Source organism: Clinocottus analis, unplaced genomic scaffold (genome assembly GCF_023055335.1).
Source record: "Clinocottus analis isolate CAN_PGR_092001 unplaced genomic scaffold, fCliAna1.0.p SCAF_20, whole genome shotgun sequence".
NCBI lineage: Eukaryota > Metazoa > Chordata > Actinopteri > Perciformes > Cottidae > Clinocottus > Clinocottus analis.
In genome coordinates, this window is record NW_027175932.1 from 6,258,239 (window position 1) to 6,284,788 (window position 26,550).

The 26,550-nt window shown below is 43.1% G+C and overlaps 1 protein-coding gene across 2 annotated transcripts in view; it reads left to right on the plus strand.

The window, feature by feature from the left end:
- plxna4 (plexin A4) overlaps positions 1–26,550 on the plus strand; it is a 208,483-nt gene that overhangs the window by 13,961 nt on the left and 167,972 nt on the right. For both annotated transcript variants that reach the window (XM_068585976.1, XM_068585977.1), the window contains exons 2-3: positions 8,812–10,160; positions 21,742–21,924. In XM_068585976.1, the coding sequence (XP_068442077.1) occupies positions 8,916–10,160; positions 21,742–21,924 (1,428 nt within the window). In that variant the 5' untranslated portion in view covers positions 8,812–8,915. The remainder of the gene's footprint in view (positions 1–8,811; positions 10,161–21,741; positions 21,925–26,550) is intronic.

The following is a 26,550-nucleotide window of genomic DNA, read 5'->3' on the forward strand; positions in this document are numbered from 1 at the left end:
AGAGGGATGAAGAGAGTTGGAGGCGGAGGGGGGCTGAGGGAAAGCTGGGAGGAGAAGAGGCACAGAGAAGTAAGGATGGATGGATGGAGGAAGAAGAGAGGAAGGACGTGTTGGGACTTAAGATGGTGCCAGTCTGCAGCCGATGGAAGCGAGAGCTGATTTGTCTACACAGCCCTGCATTCCTGTCTGCCCGTTAGCGTGGGGAATAAGGGAATAGGGAGAGAGAAAGAGAGAGAAATGGAAGACGAGAGAGAGAGAGAGAGAGAGAGAGAGAGAGAGAGCTAGAGGCTTTGAATTTGTTCTATGAAAGCAGCTGTCAGACAGTGCCTAGCAACACCATTTAAGAAGGATTCTTGGCTGCATTTATAGTGATTACAGCAAAATATCTGCCTTTTGATTCTGAACGAGCTTTTATGGCACATTGCTATAACTAGGGGGCAGTTCCGAAGGATGATAGAGAGGATATCTTCTCTGTTAACACAAAATATGTCATGTGTGCTTCTTGTTAAAGAAAGATTAAAGGGAAATATTTAAGCGCTGCTCCACTCTCCTCATCCTTTTTTCTAAAACACTCCTTCTTAGAAAGGGATTGTTTGCGGCGTTACTCGAGAAAGGATGTAAAAATGAGATGTGCAGCAGTGGTCGTCAGCCTTTTGGTTTTGCTTATTGGTTTGTTATTCTAGGTTCTTTCCATCTCATAAATACAGGGATTACGCTGCCTTTTTGTCTCTAAATGGCTCGTGTGTCTTTGTCAGAACTCGGTCATCCTAATTGAATCCAGAGCTTCATTACGTTCACCCTGTAAATGGCCCTCTCTGGTCACTGCTGTGTGTCAAACACAGAGGCCCCTCCTATTCAGGAAGTCGGCGGTGGTCTAACCCAATCAGAGCCGGGCGCTGACGGCTGGCCGGTGGGCTCTTCAACAGTCTTCCTAATGACATTAGAGCCTCTTGATCTGCACTGATGATAACACACTCCACCAATCTCAGCCTGCATCAGCACCCGCTGCACAAAGGTTCAGGCCGAGCCAACAATGTGTGTGTGCGGAGTTCGTCAGTGTGTGTGTTAGAGTGACCTTACTTCGGAACCAAGGACTGTTTGAGTGCTGTACTCCCTCAAGGACTCTGTCATACCCCATGCTCTTTGCAGCGCAGTAACGCCACTAGAGATATTGTAACAAAAGACGCAATGCAGAGATTATTATTTCTGCACAGAAAACATTCTTGAGGGGCCTGACTCGAAGATTACTAAGTCTCAGATGTGGCAAAGGGAAAGAGATGGAGTGGCAAAAAATGAAAGCAATTGAGTGAAGAAAGGGGATGGGCAGATGTCAGCTATTTCTCTAAAATCCAAAGGGGACGTCCATTTGGATCTTTGCCTGGACCCGTTCTTTGAAATGCTTTGACTCACTGTAGAAAAGCAAAAACGAGAGACGGAAAGATAGCCAGTAAGCTAGTGAGAAGAAATGTGAGCTTGACATACTTACACTGGATCAGTGATTCTTACATACTAGATCTTTTCACCACACCTACTTTTACTTTGGCCCTTTTTTTTACTGCCAACCTTTAACATGAACACAAAAGCAACGTATTCAGAAAACACAAAGTAACCCAACAAGTAATCTCGGGCTTTGCAGAGTTGTCAATACCGTCATTGTGTTTGGTGATTGCAGAGCTCACATTGGAAAGCCATTGTTTGCATGTAATTTAGTCGTGTAACTCTGAAGTGACCGAAGAAAACATGGTCACAGTGAGCGCGTATATTTAATATCGCTCCTACTCATTACGATATGTTCGCTGTGCAGCTGTCTGTCTGCCTGGTATAAACTCTATGGACTGAACAGGGAGAGATTCCCTTGAAAATGGTAGGTGCAGATTTTATAACTCAATACTCGCTTTAATAATTAAACACAATGTATTATTTGCAGCGCGTTGATGCTTGTAAACACGAGGATGATTGCTACATCTGTTGTACATAATGTCAGTCTCAGTTTCTGTCATCCATATACGTACCCAGACAATCCAGAGGCTTTTTTTTGTAATATCAACAGCTCCGTGGTGGATTAGACCCCCGAACCCTGATCTAAACAGGGTATCTGGTGACAGTAATCCATGCTGCTAATCCACGTCTTGATGTAACCAAGGACACCCCGCCTTCTCTCTCCATCCTCTCTGTCCTCCTTTTTTTCTTCTCTGCTGCTGCTTTCCTAAGAGATGAGTGTGCCATCTGTTTAGTGTATCAGCAGGGGTTATCTTAGCCTGATAGGCATGGACCTGATCACACCATCATTAGTTTGGTGTTTACCTACTTGTCAAACGTATGTGTGTGTGTGTGTGTGTGTGTGTGAGAGAGAGTGAACGAAATGGCTGTATGATACATTTTTATCGTCCGTCTGAATATTTGTCTTGCTGTGCTTAGTAATTATAATAATAATGTAATGTGTTTGTGTGTCCTTGCCATTCTCTGTAATGGGTTTTAACTGCCCCCTCAAAAGTAGTTTTAATTATGGTGGAAGAATGAAGCAATTTTGAATAGCTCGCTGCTTATTTTACGGCGATTAAAAGTACTACTACTTTAATCCCTACCAGAAAAAAAGAGAAAATATTTGTTAAGTAATTAAAGAGTGATTGTTTAATTTGCTTTGTCTTTTAAAAGATTAACGAAAATCCTAATTTTAGCCTGAAAGGGTTCTTAACCTATGCTCATATGTACTTTAAATGCATGTTTTTCCGTGTTATTTTACCGCGTTTTCATATTTGTACCTTATCTCATTCGTCATCCGAGTGCTTTGGATTAGGGCCTTTTTGTGTGTCTGCGTTCATACAGATGCTTATGCTAATGAGTGCTTACAATTTAGTCAATTCTGTGAGAGAAACAGTGTGAGTCATGAATCCTCCTATCCTCTGTCCCTTGCTAATTATCATATTCCTGTGGGCAGACTACACTGCATGTGTTGTTGTTTGGGTTCTCTCTTCGCTGTCACTTCTCCTGAGCTGCATGCTTGGCTGGCAGAGGCCTTTGGCCCCTCCCCCCCAGCCCCAGTTTAGTTTACTCTAGTTTAATTTGTTTTAGCCAGTGTTGTAGTTTGAGGTGGAATGTACTTATGTTGGTGCCAAGGTGTAATGCCAGTTGGTGTGTGTTGCCGAGTATCCCTGCCCTGTATGCGTGCTGTGTTTGTGTGTATTTTATGCAGAAGTGTCAGGTTGGAGTGTGTGTCTTGCTGTGTTGTGGTCTGGATGTTTATGTGTCGATTGGCGCGCCCGTGTATGTGTGCTTTTGTGATTGTGATTATGCTCTGTGAGTGCAGGGACGCTGTGTTTTCCTCCACTCCCAGTGTGTGGCTGCGATGCAGAGTGACGCTTATTCCTCTGATCAGTGCCAGAGCTCAGCAGGAGAGGGGGTTGGTTGGAGGTTCGGGGGATTGGGAGGGGGGGCTTCACCACTCCAGTCAGTACATTCACTGATCTGGGACACACATCTCTCTCTGCTTGTTTTCTTTTTATTCATTTGCCTCTGTGTCACTGTCTGTCTCTCTGTCTTGTCTATCTTACTCCGGCTCCCTCTCTCACTTGTTTTCGCTCATTTCCCAGCCCAATACTACCAATACCAATACTTCCTGATCTTCTACCATTACTACTACTACTACTACTACTACTACTACTTCTACTACTACTACTACACACAACCCATACCCGTCCACACAGGACTCATTCTATTCCAGACAAAAAAGGGGTCTTCAATGAATGCATCGGCAATCCCTGATAGGAGGGTCTCCCAACTCTAGATTATAAGAGATGCAACCAAGCCGCCAAGCCGACCTCATGGTGGCCTTTTCGCCTTCGCATAAGAGCAGGTGCATTGCCTGAAGCAGTGTTCGTGAGAGCCTTAAAAGTACCACGGCAACAATCCACCACCCTGACCCTTGCCAGCTGATATCATGTGTATCATGTGAACCAGAAGATACACTCAGCCGTGGCTGACAAAACCATTTCCAGTGTGTAAAAGGCACAATAGTGCCATAGGTCTAAAAAAAACAATACCCATGAAAAAAATAAATGTACAAGAAAAAAAACATCTTTTTGTACACTATATGTAGCTGTATATAGCGCTCTCTAACCAAATAAAACAACGCACGACTGCGATAACTACCAGATATTTAGGGGCCTAGCAATGGAGTAATTTCGAAACACTCGACACACTCTTAAAATAAAGTGTATATATGACTGGATACAAGTGAGACTTCTTCCAGTGATGGTTAGGGGGTGATTTCTTAACCATGACGAGAGTCTTTTTTTTTCTTCCTGACTACGACTTGCCTCCATCCGTCTATGCATCCGGCCAGCGGTCCTTCCTTTCAAAGCAAATGGACACAGCTCAGAGTGTGTCGCTGGAGCGAGACATGCTCTTACATCTCCATTACCTCTCTGGAACCCCACTGACCTTTCTTCCCTTTCACTTTGCATGGCTGGGTCCGACTAAACACCACTGTTTCCGCATTCTGCACAGTCTCTCTTCTAACCGTCATTCATTCACCTCTTTTCCCCTGTGACAGATTACCTTAGATAAGTGTGCAGTCTGTGTTTTCTTTATGAATATAAAGGATTATGTGTAATTACTTCTTACTCACTCACAATCTCCTAATCCTATTTGAGTCAGTGTTTTATGTGAATGTGGTAGTTATTTTTATAAATTTGACACAATGAGAAGTTAAGCTGTTTACCAAAGACTTTGACAGTTTCTTCAATTCCAAGTAATTTCTTCAACAGTAATGCCTCCCCTCCGTCAGACTATAAATAGCAGGGGATTATTTTGTCGAAGGCTTGCTTTTAGTTGTTGTCTCCCCTCCAATTGTCATGTCTGGCCCCGGCTCTCCGTTACACAATCATCGCCCAAGCAAAATGGCTCATGACATATCCATAATAGCTTTGCCTAATACTGTTGTCCCTGAAATTAGCTCTGCAGAATCAAAATACTTTATCTGAAACAGGGCAATTTGTAGCAGTTGATCTGTGAACCTAACTTGGTGTTTGTGTCTTGTCGGAGGTTATGAGCAATATTTTTGACAGCCATGTGTGAGAGATGGAACAGCAAAACTATCATCTGATTCAAGGTGGTGGGAGGGGGGCGGAGGGGGGCATGACGACACATTTTATTCATCTGCCAACACATTTCTGGTGTGTAGCCATGATTATGCCACTTTTTCTCTTCTCGTCTTTTCTCTCCTCTACTCTCCCCTTCTCTCCTCTCCTCATCCTTGCCCTTCCTCCCCTGAATAAAGGATAATGCCCTTAATTAGTGAAGTCCAACGTTTATATATTTAAATGCTGTTTATGTCTCCCTTTCAGGCTGTAGTTTTACAGTTATCATGTGATTCCTCCTGGCTCGCTGCCGACAGCATTTAAGAACACAGAGCGAAACAGGAAAACAGAAACATCCCAATTATTTTCTTAAGACTGAGCTCACACTCAGTTTGGAGTCTCATAGATGGAGATAAGGCACACAAACACAACCACGCACACACCCCGTTGTTATTACCCATAGTTCCAGCGGTACTGGAAGAGTATTTTGGGGTAAGAGCGTGGTGCTAATCATGAATTCATTAGCACTCTTTGATGTCTATAGGGCTGAAATTGTGTGAACGTGTGTGTGTGTGTGTGTGTTTGATATCTAAGTAATTCTTGCAGCTAGCAATCAGCTACACACTTGGGTCACAAAACTAAGCTCCAGCTACTTTTTGCATCAGCCACATTCTCCAGCTGGTCTGTGGACGTTACACATTTGCACAACTAGCTTAGCTCTAGTCGAGGAAAGCATAAATAATTATTTTTAGAAAGTGGATACAATATTTTGACAACCTAATTTTTTGTACTGTAATACCATAATTTTCACTTCTTCTCAAGCATCATCACCAACGGTATCACTCCTATATGAGAGCAGGCAACGCAAAAGACATGTACTAATGGCACGCAAGTGGAAAAAGATAAACTATGTGTTCGAATAATCAGTCCTTGTGTGTGTTTGTGTGTGTGTGTGTGTGTGTGTGTGTGTGTGTGTGTGTGTGTGTGTGTGTGTGTGTCTGATGTGTAAATCCTTAGAACCAAAGCATGTCTTAATTAATGGCGCTTGATGATCAGCAGGCAAAGGCAAACAGCAACTAAACGAGCTTGTCCCCCCCGTCAGGAAGGATAATTGCATTTCACCAACAGATTCATGTTTCAGACACACTGCCATTGCAGGGTACCACTGATGAGAGTAATTCTTCTTTTTTTCTCTCTTTCTTTTTAATGGTTTTAGTGTTGTATTTGAGCAAAACTATTATTTCTCAAGGGAGACTACTGGGAGCCTTTCTTTTCACTTTTTTGTTGTGGATGTCAGCTGTGTTTGAGTGCATTAATGTTTAAACTCATGAGGGTAGGTGGATGTGAAGGTGGTATAACTGCCACCCCTTCTGTTTCTCGCTATGTCTCACGCCCCTTCTTTTCCCTCTTCGTCCTCCTCCGTCTTCCTCCCTTCTTCTCCTTTTCTATTAATATTAATGCTGAAAAAAGTTGCCTGGGTATTTCAGAAGAGCACTTTGTTATGGCCGTCCCTCATGCTAGGTAGATGAGCGGTGGGAGCTTCGGCGCTGTTCCCTTTTGTAAGATTAATATGCAGCTCCCCTTCTTTATTTTTAACATCATGGGCTCACTGGCCTGCTATTACTCCTCAAGGAGCGGCAGCTTCCACGAGCTCGTACTCCAACCTCTCTTAACACTGTCTTTCTCTTTGGTGGGTGGACACAATATCGGAAACCTCTTTCAGTGCAATTGCACTGTTCCTTACTTCTTATAACATCGTGGATTGACTGCAGGTTCGATTCACGGTATTATTACCGTTTCTATTATTTTGGCCACAACCTGTAATTCCTTCCCTCTGCATTATGCCTGCATCATAGCTATAGCTATGGTAATGATTGCTCTTCGACTCTCACTCCTACGTGAGCAAACAAACAAACAAACACACACACACACACACACACACACACACACACACACACACACACACACACACACACACACACCTGAACACACGTCACCTTTTCTATCTCTGTATCAGTTTTCATCTCTCTCATCATCCTCTCTGGTCCTCTTATCATGTGTGAAGAGGCTGCCTGTTCTATTCTCTCTCTCTCTCTCTCTCTCTCTCTCTCTCTCTCTCTCTCTCTCTCTCTCTCTCTCTCTCTCTCTCTCTCTCTCTCTCTCTCTCTCTGTGCCTGCCTGCCAGGAGATGGAGGGGAGATTGGTAAGATTGCAGTGAGGTTGCGTTTGTCACCACCACAACTTGTGATTGCTTGGATATGAACCTGAGATGAGATCTGTGGCTGGATAATTCCAGGTAGCTCGATTCATTTATGGGTGCAAGCGTTCATAGTGATTATAGTTAAACATTTATAAACGTTTTTAGAGACAAAATTACAAGGTCATCATAATGGGACAACTATAATTGGAATACTTTGCCGAGATGGATGGAGTGATATTTTTGATATATTTTTTCAGCCATATATATATATATATATATATATATATATATATATATATATATATATATATATATATATATATATATATATATATATATATATATATATACACACCACATCAAAGCAACCCTTTAGAGTTCTATTGCAAAATATGATTTGGATTAGTGTTTTAGTGTTGCAGGACTTTCATTCTTACCTGTCTGTGTAAACCTAATATCCGGATACTACCCAGGTGAACGCCACATAATACCCAGTTGCTATTGGAGAGGCCTAATGATCAGGCGACACACACACGTGGGACCACCATGTTTACAGGAAGGGCTGTCATTTCCCCTTGATAATCTCTTATGGTGTGTGTCTTATGCCCTGTGCTGGGCTCGCATGCAAAACATTCACTAAATTGCCATGGTTTTACATGTGTTGTGTTGTGTGTGTGTGTGTGTGTGTGTGTGTGTGTGTGTGTGTGTGTGTGTGTGTGTAGAGGCCTGTCAGCTATGGCTGTGTGTGTAATGCTGAGACTTTGCAAATGACCTAAGGACTGTAGGGAAGCTTATTCTGCAAACACTTGCATTTCCTCCCTAATTGTTCCTCTCATAAACCTCCTACTTTGTGTGTGTGTGTGTGTGTGTGTGTGTGTGTGTGTGTGATAGAGAGAGAGAGCGAGAGAGAGTAGGTATGTTAAAGAGAGAAAGAAGGTCCTTTTCTCTCTGCTAGCAGTGTCAGCAGGTGAGCTGCCCTATTGGGAGAAAAGAGAGAAATTGCCAAAGCATGCAAATTGCTATTCCAAGGGGAGAATCAATTAGGTGCATAGCGGCTGGAGCAGAAAGGCAAAGAGGGATGTAGAGGGGCAGGGGTCCATGCAGTGAGATGGTGCGGAGCCTTGCTGATCGCCTCCTCTGAGACGATACATTACTCCTCCTCCTCTGTCCCCTTCCTCAATCCATGGACTGATCCTATTGGCGAAAGCTCTCCCTGCACATTGTTTTTTAAACCTCAACTGAGCCTCAGCCTCGTTCCCTTTTCTCTCTAGCTCACTTCTCTAATTATAGATGGTGCAAACGTCTCGAGTGTGTGGCCTCTTCACCTGTTTTCCTCATTATTCTTCGTAAAGATGCTCTGCTTTAATCTGTGCCAGATGAAATTAGAATATAGATCACAGTCTGTATAATGTTTATCTATCAATATAATACCAAGTATATTAGCATCACCATGTGGTGTTGCCTTGAATGTGGAGTCTTGTGTTTGTGTACATGTTGCTGTTGTTCACTGGGTTTTGTCTTTTCCCTTTTTAGGTACATAATGTCCTCCATCTCAAGAGAGGCTTGATCTGGATTGGCCGACAGTACTGGACTGTGCCTCCCTCCCTCTCCTCACCACTCCCAACCTCAGAACAGCCATGACGTCCTTCACCAGGACACGGACCTGCTTTTTTGTATGCTGCTTCCTGTCCAATCTGGAGCTTCCTGTGACGTCACAAACAGTGGTGCAAGCCCCACAAGCTCACAGTGCCGGCTCCCAAGTGATCACAGCATCCCTTCAGGAGGCAGAGTATGCATCATTTCGTGCTGAAAACCCTGAATGGAAATTCAACCATTTAGCAGTGGACTATCGCAACGGCAATGTTTATTTGGGAGCCGTTAATCGCATCTACAAACTGTCCCCGAGCTTGGAGGTCCAGGTGTCCCACGAGACTGGCCCGGATGAAGACAACCGCAAGTGCTACCCACCACGTATCGTCCAACCCTGCAGTGAGCCGCTATCGCTCACCAACAATGTCAACAAGATGCTTCTGATGGACTATCGGGAGAACCGGCTGCTGGCATGTGGCAGCCTCTACCAGGGCATCTGCAAACTCCTCCGCCTAGATGACCTTTTTAAACTTGGAGAGCCCTTCCACAAGAAGGAGCACTACCTTTCTGGCGTCAATGAGAGTGGCTCCGTATTTGGCGTCATTGTGTCATACAACACTGCCTCTCCGGACATGTTGTTTATAGCCACAGCAGTGGACGGCAAACCAGAGTACTTCCCTACCATCTCTAGCCGCAAGTTGGCCAGAAACTCGGAGGAGGATGGCATGTTTGCCTATGTCTTCCATGATGAGTTTGTGGCCTCTATGATTAAGATTCCATCAGACACCTTCACTGTCATCCCAGACTTTGACATATACTACATCTATGGCTTTGCCAGTGGGAACTTTGTCTACTTCCTGACTTTGCAGCCTGAAATGGGGAATGGGCCAACCACTGGATCGTCCTCTACCGGTCGGGAACAGGTCTACACCTCCAAGATAGTCCGCCTTTGTAAGGCAGACACTGCCTTCAACTCCTATGTGGAGGTGCCTATTGGATGCATTAGTGGCAACGTGGAGTACCGATTACTGGAGGCGGCCTACCTATCCAAAGCCGGGGCTATCCTGGCACGTTCACTGGATGTGGCACCGGATGATGATGTTTTGTTTGCCGTCTTCTCAAAAGGCCAAAAGAGGCGTCCACGCCAGGCCTCGCAGGACTCTGCACTGTGTGTCTTTTCTCTGCGGAAGATCAATGAGAAAATCAAGGAGAGGCTGCAGTCCTGCTACAAGGGAGAGGGCACACTAGACCTGGCTTGGCTGAAAGTCAAAGATATTCCCTGCAGCAGTGCGGTGAGTACTACTAAAACGCACACACTGACAAACATATTTGTGACTTCCACATTTATAGACACACGTTTATTGAAAGTTCTGGGAAAATATTAACTATATATTGGTAGTTTTTTTTTTTTTACACACCTACTTTGCGTGCACAAGTACACACATTCCCTACTGTACCATGTCTGTATTCAGAACTGCATGCACCAGAACAGCAGATGTCGAGCAGTTCTGTTTAAAGTTTAATTATCTCACCCATTTAGGAAACGGGTATTTCATGAGACCACATGAAGAACAACTAAACCCTGACGTCTTGTTATTGTTCTAATTGTTTGTTACTGAGGGACACTACAGATGATTCCCTCAGCTGTGGACGCTCTCCCAATGTTACTAAAATGAGCCTCGGTTCACTGCGGGATACCTTAATGAACACTCTCGGATGGGTTTGTGCTCCATCCCTTTTTGATGCGATATTAACCATCCACTTCCTCTTTTAATCCACTCATCCTTTAAACAATGCAGCTGAATGCTCAGCCAAATTACCATAATTCCAATCTCCATAACAGCATTACAAATTCAGTGATTCAGTTCATTTCATTTCTCACTTTGTGCACATAAAAAACAAGGTTAAATTGGGTGTTACGTGTTTAGACCACCTTCACAAGCAGCCAAAGCTGTTCCATGCGATTGTCTGTCTTGATCTCATTACGTCATTAATAGGGGTCAGTGTGCATTTATTAGTTATCAAGTTACCTAGTTATGACCCATGTGCTCACTCTGAGGAGGTCCGTTGCACGGTTTTTCGGTTTATCGGCGGTGTATCGTTGGAAATGGACAAATTAGGAGTAGTTTTTAACCACCACATGTTTTATATCATTAGAAAAGATTGAATGAGTGAATATACACATTTTTTTGCAAATAAAGATAATAATTGGAGCGATGATTAGTATCTTCCTCATTCTGGCCAGAACCTCATCATTTCATTGAGGTTCTGGTGACAATTACATACACAGGATGTTGCTTACATAGTTCCATACACACTCCCACATATGAACAGAACCACTTTTTTTTTTTTTTAAATTTAACTACTATAGCGAAACACAAACACAGCAGGAGCCACAAATAAAAAAATTGAAAATCTACATTGCCAGAAATACTTCAAACAAGAATGGGATTGTTTGGTCGTCGCCATATTTCAGAAACATCATTTTGCTCTTCTCATTGCGCCTCAGTCCATATTGTTCTGACCTGAGCTCGGCACTATCTCAAGCCGTTATGAAGTTGACCCTCTCTTGTGTTTGGTTCGGTAATCAAAGTGTTTATCTATTAATCCGTCTCTGGCGCGGCACACGTGCCGGGGTCCCTTTGTCTGCTGCTTGAGGGCCTGATAAATCACGCCTGGGGTGGAGCTGTCAACAGCGAGAGGAAGTGTGAGGGAGCACACAGGGGTTAGCACTGAGGAATGATGCCATTTCGGCATGCGCCGCAGTACCGCCATTGCCACTGCATAAATTAGACCCCGCTGAACAAGTGACGGTGGACTCTGCAGGAGATAGATGAGTTGTGACACACATACAACACACACACACACACACACACACACACACGTGCCATCACACTTGTAAGTATGGCTACTGCAGAGATGGACATGGTGGCGTTTAGAGGCAACGAGAGGCTTTTGATGAAGTGTAATAAATGGCAATAAATAAGTTCTTATCTGAAGGACTTATTGGGTAATTTGTTCAAACGTCGATCAGATCATTCTCGGTTGTTTTAGAGTGTTGATGCTGCAGCCATAAATAAGAAGTTCTCTTTAAATACATGACACATAAATCAGGGGATTATTGCTTGAGCATTAGTAAATTAGTAGATGTAAATATAGGCTATATATATTTCCTATGAGTGTTTTTATAATGAGGCCTTGTTAAGATGAAGAGTTGTGGGCCAACATAACTCCCATCTCACGTGTGCTTCTGTGATGAATGGTTGGTGTCTCCAATATCCCATGGTTGATATTTTTTATGAATCCTTGGTTGTTAGTCATTGATTAATTCCTCTGGCGCTTTAAATAATGCATGACTGGGAGCGCCACGTCTCTCATATCATCAGAAATATAGTTTAAACTCCTGGTTCACATTCTCTCCATTCTCTTTCCCTTTGGTGGAGAGAGCCAACATCGACACACACAGAGTGCACACACACACACACACACACACACACTCATTATTGAAGACACCAAACAATGGTGCGCAGAATATTGGAAGTCAGAGTGCTTTCATAAGACTGCATACTGTACTATACAGTTAACGTACAATGAGGATCTTACTGATTCTCTTACAACTCTTCCACATTCTTTCTTTATTCCCTGTCAGTTTTTCCTGGAAAAAAAAACATTACAATATTTTTTATTGAGAAAGATATAATTTATAGGTACTGAGGAAGAATATATTGAAAAGTTACTGTGTAAGAATATATGGTTTAATGTATTTACTGTATATCGACTGCATGTGGACAATGAGGGCATTTCTCTTTTCAGTTTATTCATTTAACTGTTGAGTTAAAACTAATACAAATGTATATAATACCTGTGGAAAGTTTAGTTTAACTTTAGATTTTTTTTACTTACACAAAGGGGCTTTATCCCACAATAGCAGCTCATTATTATTTTCTTCCCATATTTATTTCCACTTTGTAGTGTTGTCGGTATTGTATGACCTTGCAGCTTTGTGGAGGACCTTCTTTATTGTAAATTGCAGTGACGGTCAGTGTTCACTTGGAGCAGCAAGGTTTGTCTCGAAGAAGACAGAAATATCTGAAAACCTAAATTGACTAAAACATTTATAGTTAGAGATAGAAATGTTCAGCCATAATATGTTCAAGGACACTATTAACACTCACTCCTGTTTGGCCTTTGTTGCTTTACACCATCTTTAATAGGCTTTTAGTTGGAGTAGGTGAGATGGAAAGAGGGAGAAGTTGTGAAGAAAAAGTATGTCCATAGAGTGATGAGATGGGTGAGAGAGCAGGAGAGAGGAGAGAGTGAGTGAGGAGGGGGTGGGGGGATGCTTCCTCTCTCCCTCAAATGGCCATGCTTGGCTGAGCCACATAATGCATGCTCAACAGTATAAGTCTGCAAAGGGCCTGCATCCATAGATCATTGTGAAGTGGCATGTGACCTATAAAAAATAAAAAAAAAACGCTGCCTGCTCCTGCTATGTTCACTGTGTCAGCAGAAAAAAAAAACAGAACAACAAAACAGCGGGATCGCAATAAATTCACTCTCTTCTCTCTCATCCTGGGTTCATTGCTCACTGCCAGTGTCACTCTTTTCTCCTTTTGCCTGTCCTTCTCCTCTTGTTCTTAAAAAAATACTTGCCTCCGTCCGTCCTTCTTCTCCTCATCCCGTTATGCTTCCCCTGCCCGAGTCTTTCCTCCTCTAATGCTTTCCACAAGCACAGGCTAAAGTTTCCTCTCTCACCCAAACATGGACGAGAGAATTACAAGGTCGGCCGTAAGTCCCTGACAGACCACGGCCATCCCCTCATCCCTTCTGCTAATGATCATTAATTACATGTCATTAACTAACATGCCACGGGCCATTCTTCCACATTTGTCATGTGCTATCGACTTCACTTTCTGAATTCACTCCAATTAATTAGATTACTCTCCTCGGCCGCCGCTGTTTCTTTGAGCTTTTTTCTTGATCTCTCTCACAGTGCTCCCAATACACACTCATCCTCAGCGCGTTTCATCCCCTCACTTGAAAAGGACTTTTCCAATATGACATGCTGCGTCTTCCCACCAATGCTCATCTTTCATGTTATTGACTCTTTTTTTTTTGTCTTCTATATTTTCCTCTGTGTTTGACCAACCTTTGAATGGTGTTGTCTCCTGCGCTGGCCATCTCCATCCCTCCTCCTCCTGATTGCGGGGCGTAATCAGCGGCTGGCTGCTGCTGCTGATGAGTCAGTCTAGGCCACATCCTCAGGAAGGGAAAGGCTAGTAGATTCATTAAGAACATCCAGACTGCCCCCCTCTCTCTCCCCACTTCACCCCACTCTATCCACATATCCGCTATCCTGCTTGCTGGCCTGCTCGCTAATTAAATCTCCATACATGATACCACTTGCAAAAGGTCAGAATCTATCACAGTATCATTATTCTGTGATTAAACAAATGTCTCCCACTTCCTACACGATACTCTGCTGGCTGCCCTTCCCCCCATCAAAAATGACATTCGGCACAGACCCAAATGCAATCCACAACAACATTATGAATTGTTAAACTCTATATCATTATGCTAAAAGAAATCTCTAATATGATTTCCATCAATAAAAAAGTACCACGTTTAAATGTCCAATTTAACACACCCACTAGTAACATCCTGAGAAATGACCATCAACTTCTCTCTCACGCAGCATCAACAAAAAGGAAATAGAAAAAGCTGAATTGGATTGTGATAATACTGCAGACTTTTTTTCTCAATTTATTTTGTTTATCACTACAATATATACAGTTTTTGGTAGAAAAGACGGTAATGTCTAGTAATCATTCAAAAATAAATATTGAACGATTTTCTGCCAGTGCACAGTGACACAGAAAACATATATTTTTAGCTCCTAGTTGAATGTATTCCAGCAGTTTGTGTCTGATTGTTGTCCCAAACCAATATGTATCATGTGTCATAGTCGCTCAGCTAATGGTTGGCAGGTGCAAGCATCTGCAAACATGAATTAACAAAATATCCCAGGCTTATCAAAGCCTTCCTCCTCACATTGAAACCTGCCAAATAAATCAATTCAGGCACGTCTTGGTAAGTACATGTGAGCCATATTCATACACACTTGAATATAAACGCATATTTGATCCATTCTCAAGCAATGTTTGATATAAATGTGCGCTAATTCAGACTATAATTCCCCATTTTTTGTTCTGTATTTGCACTAATATGCCAAGATTGATGGCATGCCTTCCCTGAGATGACGTTTCAGGCATTGAACCAGCCCTGTGTAGCCCTGATGTGTGTGTATTCATGTGTGTGCGCCATATATTCTTTTTTTTTTTTGCAGTTCTAATTATTGTGACTGGTTTTCGAAACAGTACCCAAGGCGCCATGCAAAGGGGAAGTTAAATCTACTGGGTGACAGGGCTTGTACTCGGCATCGACCACTTGTGCATTCAAACTGACTTTTGAGCATGATTCAGTCAGTGATGCAAAAAAAGACTCACTCTTCTGGAAAGCCCTGCACATGCCTGAACTAAATGACAAAGAGCACTGAACTCCAGCCGTCGAAAACAGATTCACTATGACTCCTGCTCCCTCCAACACAATGAATTGCATGTTAGATTTGTAGTTTTTACAGGAATGATATATCTCTGTGCATCATGGAATATGCTCTGTATCCATGGTCCTTTCTTTAAAACAGCCATTCGCCGCCCTGACCCATTTTGTCCTTGAGTTGTTTTCCGGTTCTTACCCTCCTGGTACTCTATTTATAATCAGAAGTAATTATCTGTCAGTGTAGGAGCATTTGGCCAGCAGGGCGTCAATGCTGAGGCTTCACTGTCTGCATCCCACATCTCAAAGCTGAAGAGTCCTCAGATGGCTCAATTGAGTATAGGGTATGACAGTTTGAAAAACAGAAAATATAGGAGATTGATTCATGGAAACGGGGCACCTGTGGGAGAGTGACTTGTGTAGTGCACAGCCCACTGTGTGTGTGTTTACTTCATGGTGGGTTCTGTCACCGGTGTGATGAAGGGCACCATGGATGAGTAGTCAGACAGACAAAGTCTTGGCACAGCAGCCAGTGGTCCATCTGATACACTTCAGCACACACTCTCTCTTACTCACAGGCACACAAACAAATGAAGTGTATAGAGCTTCATTTCAAAGTGCAGAATCAAAGGTTTCAGCAAAATATAAATGTCACCAGATGTGATTCTTCAGCTTTCCCACTTAAGCAGAGGAGACGAGAACTCATTTGCATAACTCACCACATTAGGTCTATCACAAAAGTTGCTACTAAAACAACGTGTCTATTGAGATGATGCTTACGAACAGTTTATGTTTTACTGTTTAACATAAACTTTCTCTGAGTAGTCACATGAGCAATACATATTTAGCGAGTCTCAAATCAGTTTTCCGTGTTGTCAGAGCTGCTGAAGCAGAACAGCCACGGAGGACACAAATGCCGACTCTGAAGCCGGCTGAAGCAGCGAAGACACTTTTATAGCACAACGCGGAGGAATGAGTGGAGAGAATGCAGGCAGGTAACGAGCTGAAACGCAAATCTGGGCACAGATACGTCAATCAGCAATGAGGGGGGTGCAACTTCAGTGAAAAGACACAAGAAACAGACAACAATACACAGGTGTGCAGGCTTTGGGTTGGGCTGAAAGCTAATTGGTTGTAGAAACAATTGGACCGGAAAGCCACAACGACAGGACGCTAAACCAACAGAACACTTAAGGCAGAGAACTTGAAACAAAATGGAAAACAGACAAATTAAAACCACGGACCATGACAAGTTTGTTTGGTCAAGCGAGCTAAAACTAGCGCAGTGCGGCTAGAATCCGGCAATAAATCTGACTGTCATGAAGTTTTTCATTCATTTATTTATAGCCAATTGTAACCGAAGAGACATAAACACATCCTGCATGAAGTGAGATAAATTCTTTCAATATACATAAACTCGTAAAATAGGTACAACATATTGATATTGAGTATTTTGAGTATATTTTGGGGAAATACAATTTCAGTTTAAAGCAAATTATTAATTTGATGGGTTGAAGCTAACATGCTTTATATGTCTTCAAGTCATTGTGAGCTAAACATTCTCCGACATGTGTTAAAGCACTTCAAGGTAACTCACCGTTGCAGCAGGAGTCACACAGCCAATGTTTCCAATCTTAAGTTGAGTGTTGACATTACATCTTACAGTGAACACAGCAAACCCATTTAGTCGTGGCATAATTTCTTCACGCTGCCAATCATCCTGGCAGGTCAGTCATTTTGCACAGTAGGCTAGAGGAAACATTGGATGTCAAAGTGTCTATTTATGCGCAGAGAACCGCAAAGCTATATTATTTCAAATTTTACTCCTCCAGTCTTTCTCTGTAAGGGAAATTCTGCCATATAACCACCCAGTAAACTCCAGTAAAACAAAACGTTGCATGAAGACTTCATATTATAAAAACAAGGCGCAGAATGTGCAGAATGACAATAGATTGGGTAAGAAAGTCATTAAAACTGCTACATGTACTATAATAATGCATAAAAGAGGAATAGCTAGTGCAAGGAAAATGGACTCTTTAGAGCCTCCAACGGTTGGGCAGCGGCATGAAGCGAAATGTCTCCGTGGTTTAATGTGTGTCGTTAACTTTGTGAACTTGCAACCAATGGAACAGGCCCTCACACCAGTAAAAGCCCAGATTAGGCCATACATCAGAGAGCGTTGGAGAGCGGATCGCTTTCAGTCGCCACTAATCGCGTTGAGCAACTCTCTCTCTGTTTTGCGCGCGGCCGCTGCCCCCTCTCATTCTCTCCAGTCTGTATCTGCTGATCCCTCTGCACAGTCCAGAAGAGAGCTCTCTTTGTGCCGGTGCTGGCAGGCAAACAGAAGTAGAGAGATGGATATGGGTGAGAGTGACCTGATTCTGCCTCGGTGTCTGGCCTCCGTCCAGCTACAGAGACTCTGCTCTCCTGTCCCCCTGTCTTTTGGGAGGAACCCTCCATCGTTCTCTTCTGTTGCTACGCTGCCGTGACGTTGGCTGACATACCTTTCACACCTGAGCAAGAATCAAGGTTGTAGTTTCAAGTCATTCGAGGTGTAAGTCACTGTTATTAATACAGATTCAGATGTGACACCCGTACCAGTAGTAATTTGTGCAGTTCATATATTAAAGGGGCTGGGGCTTGACTTTTTTCATTACTTTCTTTCAGTTGTTCAGAGAAATTGAATCAGAGAACAATCAAGCCAGATGCATTGGATGCCATCTGTAAGCATATGTTAACATGAATCACCAGAGCTCCCACGATACGATATTGCCACGATACTTAAGTCTCGATACGATATTATCACGATACTGCGATGCATTGAGTATTGCGATGTATTCGGATTTATTACCTTTTTTTCAACCGCAAATTGTCCACAAAGGTAAAACTTTGTGAACAAAAAATGAATTAATATTGATAGATTGATAAATTGTTATTATTCCAGGACTCAGCTTCCGTGTATCGATACAATTTTGCCACGCAAAAATATAGGGATACTATGCTGTATCGATTTTTCCCCCCGCCCCTAGTAAACACCCAAATAATCTTATTGAAGAACAGCGGTCCCCGTTGGCACCACTTGTACATTTTGTTCTTGCTGATATTTTTGAACATTTTGTTGAATCCTGCAACAAGTCGTAACTTGTGTCCGTGCAGAAGTAAATAAAATGGGATCTGGGAATACAAGCACCTCGAGTGAGGTCATTGAAAACTAAGAGTCAAAGAAAAAGAAGACAACAATTCATCCTCATGACAACCTGCAAAGCACTGGCCATCTGAAGTTAGACAGATATGTTTGAGATAGAATACGCAGTGAAAAAAATGGAAACCTTCTCACTTTGAAAATATATTAATGAGATGAGTTGAAAGAAAGAAAAGGGGCATGCAATGTGATAGAAGCTGTGACAGCAGTGTCATATTGGCAGACAATGTCAAGGGCTACATTGATAATATTTGGTATTCTCACTGGAGACGTCTTTGGCATCACAACTACAAATGTCATGTTTTGCTGGTGGCGTAATGAAAATGTGTCTCCTTCCTGAAAGGGCTGACAGATGAAGTATATTTCATTAGATTGCAGAATGCGGGACCCGAGATGGCAGCTATGATTGGCAACCAGTAGAAATAATACAGCATGTGTCTGTAACAAGAGACGAAAACACACACACACACACATTTTCATACATAAAAGCAGCCCCTTCTTGAGCATACATCACCCACCACTTACGCAGAGAAACACACGTGTATTGACAGAAACTCACGGATAATGGGACGGATTTTTAATGATGAAAACCACTTTCACTCTTTTGTAAAATAAATTATTCTTGAGAGAAATGGCTGCACCTTTTTATTATCTTTTGAGGTCGCATTCAATCATCGAGGCTCCAAATACACAGTAGTCCATTTTGCGTGTAATAGACCGAGTTGACCTTTGAACCCCTGGACGTTGAGGCTACCTCGTAACGGATGGCAACACAGACAAGGTGTTTCCTTTTGTCAAAAAAAACAAGAAATGTTAACGAATGCATGTCGAGAAACAGCTCCACTTGTGAAAGGAGAAACAAGCAGTAAGTGGACACCATGTATCGGTGTCGACTCAGAAAGAAGAAGGAATTCTGTTGATTGTGAACTGTTGTTTGGGCGGGGGAGGAGTTGGTACTGTGCTTTCAAACAGTGACCCTGGTTCTCATCAGCGCGCCATTAATCTGGCAGTGAGACACCACATGAAGGACCTGTAGAGAGTGTCTTCTTAACAACAGCTCATCCTCAAAAGGATAGAGGAGGAGGAGGAGAGAGGGTATTGAATTGAAGGACAAATTGTCCACTTAAGTTTTCTTATATTCATCACTGTTGATGATTCACTTTGGCATTTGAGCATTGGTATTTATCATCTCTCCTTCCTCCACCTGTCTTTGGCCTTGCTCCATTTCATCCTCAGCTCAACCCCCTAACCATATGACATGATCTTGACCCAAATTCAGGTCGTCTCTATCGATCATGTATACCATTTCATATAACCCTGTGTCATAGCCTGGAGCTCATTGTGGTCTCCAACAGCCTTGTTCCATTTGTCTAATGAAAGCAGGCCTCATATTTCCTCTGTGGCTCAGTCTGAGGCTTCTGATGATGATGATGGCCTTTAGTGAAAGGTTGTGAGGAGACACTTGGTGCTTGCGAGATTGATCGAAAGCCCAGGGGGTGCACTTCCAGGAGTAAAAAAAAACAGAAAATAAGACAAACTAAAAGACCCCCTGCCCCTCCCCCCAGAGTACACCACCTCTGACAGCTCAAACCACTCGGCAACTGTAGATTTGGAATGGTTCGATAGGTTGAAGCCAGATGAAAGATCTTTTTGGTGGCTGTTCTCCATTCTCTTCTAAAGAAGGATATTCCTGTTAGGCGTTGGTAATTTGTCATGAGCTAAAAGTTAGACTTCACCATCTCTTGTTTTGCTTCATTTGGGTTGAACATTAATTTAATGTCAGCTAAGCTTTTGTTAGGCTTGTAATTATCTATTACTAATGCCTAATCGTTCATATCAGACCAGTACTGATCATAATGTCTTACAAGAGCTTCATTTGTACACACAAATCAATCTGCCAGAAATTGCTTTCCATCAAGTCCTTACAATGACTCTTGGGTTTAATAACTCATACCCTCTATCTCATCTTATTATTGATGTTTTCAGTGCATTTTGAAAGAACGTAACGGCAGTGTCACCTGCCGAGGCCTCTCTCCCAAAAGCTACCCACCACATTGCTAAGCTATCAATCAAGAACGATGTCTGCTTCAGTCCCGAATCCAGTGTTTCAAATCCATCCATACACATAGAATAATGACCAATCCCCAACACCATTATTCTCTTATCAAAACCCATAAGTCATTCTGCCCACAGTGACTGCGATGAATATCCCCCCCGGCAGGGCAAAACACATGAATGCAAACTATAAAATGTAGAGAGGCACAATTCATGAAACAAACCCATTTGCATTTAATAAGAAAATCACAGCAGCATGTCCACACAGAACACATAACAGATGAACCTCCATCAAGAGTTGTATTTCTCCCCACTCTGATTCAAATTCTTTACATATATATATATTTAGATGAATTGCAGTGATTTGCTTCGGTGTGATGATGCAGCTTTTTTTTCTTTCACCTAGCTCACTTTGAATCTTTTCACATTGAATATCTTGCCGCAATGGCATTTCTGTAGCATTGGGTGGACGGTGGGGAATTGTGCCTGACAGAGCACCCTCTGGCACTATTACAGAGCTGGAGCCTGACTGCAGTCTTCTTCCATCCCCATCTCTCTCTCTCTCTCTCTCTCTCTCTCTCTCTCTCTCTCTCTCTCTCTCTCTCTCTCTCTCTCTCTCTCTCTCTCTCTTACTTCTTTCCACATTTGCCGTTTCTTGCATAAGGACAGGCAGACGCACACATGCATACAAATGCTCGCACAAACTTCCACGTACAAACTGTTTCTCCTTGTTTGACTTCCCTCGATAATGTCTGTCCCTTAAAGGAATGCATTCACACACTAAACATTCTTATTTTCATTAATGTCTTCATTGAGGTCTCCTCAGGTTTATATCTGGATAACCAGGTTCCACACCACTATCAGACTCTCTGCCTAACTTAACCCAAACCTTCCCCACTTAGGACCTTTGTGGCATGCAGCTCTATCCAGAAGAAGAATTCACAAAGTGCTCGTCTTCATGTGAAATCTGGAGGCCAAGCCATGTGTATTCATCGTATTAATGATGAAGCCTGAATCAGATTTGTGATGTATTCTTCTCTTCTTCTTCTTCTTCTTCTCAGCTCCTGACCATTGACGATGAGTTTTGTGGCCTCGACATGAACGCGCCACTGGGCGTGTCTGAGATGGTGCGTGGCAAGCCTCTCTTCTCTGACGCTGTTGACAAAATGTCCTCCGTCATTGCGTACGTCTACAAGAACCACTCGCTGGTCTTCGTGGGCACAAAAAGCGGACGCGTAAAGAAGGTAAGGAGCGAGAATGCAGGATAAAGGCTGAATTGATGGAGGCAGATATTTGGTTTCTCTCTGTTAGAATCTGGGCTGGGAATTGGGGACTGCTGGATTGGAGGAAGGATAGTAGTAGTAAGGCAGATTGACTTTCAGGCAAATCAGCTGAGTCGGCTGCATTTGCAGTGGGGACGAGGTGTGTGTGTTCACGAACGAGAGAGTGAATGGAGGAAGTGTGTGTACTTCACTGTGGAGAGAATTTAAATGTGCCTGTGTGTGTTTTGAGGGTTGGCAGAGGAGGAGGAGGAGGGAGGAAGGGGGGTCAGGAGAGCCCCTTGAGGGTTTTTTATTCCTAGAGCCAAGCCTATCTGGTATCTCTCAACATCCTCCTCATCCACTGCACCATATATCACACATACACGAGGGTACACACAGTATCAGGAGTATCGGCTGTACTTTTCCTTCACTTTGGACTCGAATAAAATCCAGAGCCCTAGGGGCAGATTGTAGCACACATCAGCATGTTGCAGAACTTGCTAGACAGCACAGATCAGCATGTTGCAGAATTGATTAGACAAAGTTTCTTATCTGTTTCTTGAGGCAAATTGAGGGATCAGAATACAATGAAATACATAATTTACTATAACTTAAATAAACTATGAGTCACATTAGTTGTATTTTTAAATATCTAGCAATGTGTTTTATGTTTTGTTGCAGTGGTTGTTATGGCATTATTCGTAATTGTATGGACACTGATGGCGTTGAAGCTCCTGCAGAGCTGTGGGAATGTGTACTTTAGCTGCGAGTGTCGGCCATCGTGTTTGTGAACATCTTTGACCATAACTGTCTGTCCCTTGAAAAACATGTCACACTCTGTGTGACAGCAAAGCCCTTGGCTAAACAAGATTTGTCTCCTCAGAGTTAAACAGGACTGGATAAGCTGGGTTTTGGCGTGTTGTTGCTTCCACCCTAGACTCCCCTCATGCCCCTGTGCCCTCCCCATGTGGCAGCCCTTTTTCTCGGCTAATGGGATGATGCACTGCTGCTAGGTGTGATAGAAGGGTGGTCGCTCCTGTGCTTTTACTCCCACGTCCTCGCTTTTACACACACGTATATATCGTAGGGCCGTGACTGAGACTAATTCTGGGGCAGTGAGCCTCACGGGTCCTGGGAAAACTAGCACTGAGCAGAGAGGAGGAAAGAGAGATAGATAGAGCGACTGAGGGAGGCAGTGGAAGGCTGAGCGTGAAGCAAGAGTTTGGACGGATGGACTATATTCCTGAAATGATGCACGTCCTGAAGGAAGGAAGAAAGTTTTCTACGTGGATAGTTGAAGGAAGGAAGATAAAACAAAGAAGTGATCAATGTTGAGAGGCGCGTTGATTGCGGCCCGTCTGTGTATGCCGTGATCAAGGCATGTTGTGTGACAATGACCAACATGCAGACAGATGTTTTAAACCGGGAAATATGGAATTGTATTTCTTACCTATCGCTCATCTGTGGTGATGAGTGTGAGTTAGCAGTGGGTTGTGTTGTGGCTTATAGAGTTAAAAGCAGCAAAAGTTGTTTTCAGGTTTTAGAAAATATTTTCTCCCTTGTTATTTTTCAGCTTTTCTTCATCTTTCCCTTGGCATCTCTCCAGACATGCCACATATTGGCACTTGAGAGAATCGTGTCTGCAGGATTTTGGCACTGTTCTTTTTCAAACTCGACACGAATGAAGACCATATTGTGCACATATTTAGGCCAAAATAAACTCCAGAGACGCTCAGCATCTTTAACAAAAAGTGATCAATATCCTGTGTCAATACACACAATGCACACACAGCCCCATTACAATCCCATCCTCCCCTCCCATGTACATACTTCCCCTCCCCTGTCGTTAACTGTATACCATTAGATGACATCACAGGCAATAAAAGACCACAACAAGACAATAAAAGGTTTGAGCTTCAGTCCTCCTCCTTCATCAGTGACTTTATAACCCCTCTGCTAATGGATGTTGATTTATATACACTCCTCCACCTTACTTGTTCCATCCCCCCATCCCCCTCCTCCTCCTCTTTTCTCTCACTTCTTCTCTCACTCACCATCCTTCTGTTTTTTTCTTCTGTTATTTATGATGCGGCGACCAACACGTCACCCTCAATAAATATAAGCGTTACGGTAAGAGAGTGGATTGACTTTAATGCAATGGTGTTTGGGTGAGCTAAATGCTAGTGTTTACAGGCTCACGTTTATGACATCATGAAGTAGAGTTAGGCAGGAAACGGAGTAAATTAAATGAAATTTGCTTGTGAATTTGTTTTACGTAATGGGGGTTTCACTATTTCACTCGTCTAGAGACCAGTGGACCAGACTACAGACAATGTCATACTTCTATAATAATAATTAACATATTAAATATTAACATAATGCATTACCCAGCTTCTAAACCCAACCTTAATAATCACAACTACATATTAACCTTAACCTTAACCTCAACTTTCACCTAAACTCGAGATCAACAGGAGACGTAGAATGATAATTGAGATAGCAGCAGAGACGATGGTGATGAGACTCCATTAATGTTGAGTATTTTCACGTTATGTATGTCCATAAAGAAAGGAGATGTTCTCTTTGAGACGAGACACTAGTGGTGGTGATGGAGTGAATTGCACCAGCTCTTCATAAAGATGCGCCTCATGTTGATTTTGATCCGTTTTGTGGATGTGGGAGAGCAAAAGCCAGGGAAGAAATAACAGAAATTCATCAGGTGGAAAAACCAAATTCCTAATACGGACCAGCCAAAACGTTTCCCTTTTACTTTCATGATCTACCAATTTCAAGCTTGTCCTCATAAAGATACTCACAGCCCTTGCCTTAGATGTCTCTGCTGCAGACTGGCTGTGTTGTGTAAAGTCCGTATTGACAAACTGAATTTCATAACACCCTCCTGTCAGCATAAAACAGGCTGTCGAATCAGTAGGATTCTGTACACAGCGGCCCACAGCTACAGCCATGCTCGGCCTTTACTGTCTCACACAATGCTTAAGACCCTGACATCACACGGGGCTTATGTGATCTGTACACCTCCATGCCTATTCCACACTCTTTTGGTTTCCACCTCACCTCTGACTCTTTTGAATTGATCGAATGTCTCTTCCTCTTTGCTCTTCACCAACCTCCTCGCCTCTTTCTCCTCTTATTTCTTTGCTTCCCCTCCATTTCTCCACCTCTGGTTGCCCTTCTCTTCATAATTTCCCGCTTCCTCTTCTCTTAATCTCTCCCCCTCCCTCCGTCTATCTGTCCATGGCTGAGTGGAGTTGCTGTGAGAGCTCTTTGATGGCTACCTCCTGCCATTGGAAGTGAATGGACCATATGGCTTCTGTCAGCCTGTCTGTCGGTCAGTCTGTGTGTGCGTTGGTCTGTGGCTTAAGGAGGAGATGGAGATGTGATGGAGATAAAAGGCTGTAGCTGGGTAAGGTTTAAACCCATTTGCTGCAGGTCAGTGCACAGCAGCAGGTGAAGAGGAAAGCCTTAACCCCCCGTGGGCTTCGGTTCAGTTTATGGTCATCTGGTCAGACTACACATTAGCATGAGAGGTACACGTTTGTACGGACACACACGCACACGATTGCATGTATTGAGAGAAGCATATATGCATGCACCATTGAACACACGCACTGCAGCCTCCATGCAGGCTGTTGGACAAAGGCTGGCCAGATACCTCCATGGAGCCGCCGATGGTGTGGTTGAAGATGGGACGAGGGGGAGTTGTGGAGGGTAGAGGTGGAGAAGAAAGAGAGTGAAGAGATGAGATTGAGGGCCACCTGCCGAGGTGCTAATGCATCTCCACTCTGTCCGTCCTGATGGGGGAGCATTGGCGCTCGATACAATGAGCAGCTAACCTTGAACCTGACACAGACAAAGGCATGGCACGCAAATAGTGAGGTTGAAGAAGCTTGAGTAAATGTGTGTGTTTCTGACACAGGTGGTGTCTGTAAAAGCAGGCAGGGGCGTACTTCATGGAGTGATGGTACAGAGGAGATGAAAGAAAGGAAAGCAATAGTGGGGAAGAAGAAGAAGAAGAAGAAGAAGAAGAAGAAGAAGAAGAAGAAGAAGAAGAAGAAGAAGAAGGGAGGTGATGGTGAAAAAAATGGAGGAAGAATTTGCAAGAAAGTGAAAGGAGGGGGTAGATTGACATGACAGATGGAGAGTGAGAGGTGAATCAATGGTAGTTTGCAAAGCTATGGCTTCTTGAAGGAGAAGATTAGGGCTTGCAGGAGTAGTGGAGAGAGAGAAAGAGAGAGAGAGAGAGAGAGAGAGAGAGAGAGAGAGAGAGAGAGAGAGAGAGAGAGAGAGAGAGAGAGATCTGTCATTTAAGGTTGTCAGGGGAAATGGCATGAGCGACAAACACGTCAATTCCAATGCTGAATGGTTAATGTTTGTTGTTGGGTAGAGAAAGGTCAAACTCCCACTTTTGACTCCACCTCTGCCAACCTATGTCTCCGCATCACCTTTCTGTGCGGATGTATGAGGATACTGATTCCTATTATGGCCACTCAAAGGCTTTGTAGGGTAAATAACTCTTTTATGTTCGCTCAGCAACATTTTAAACCTCCAATCAGATAACAATCGTTTGATTTGTTTGTTGTTCATTTG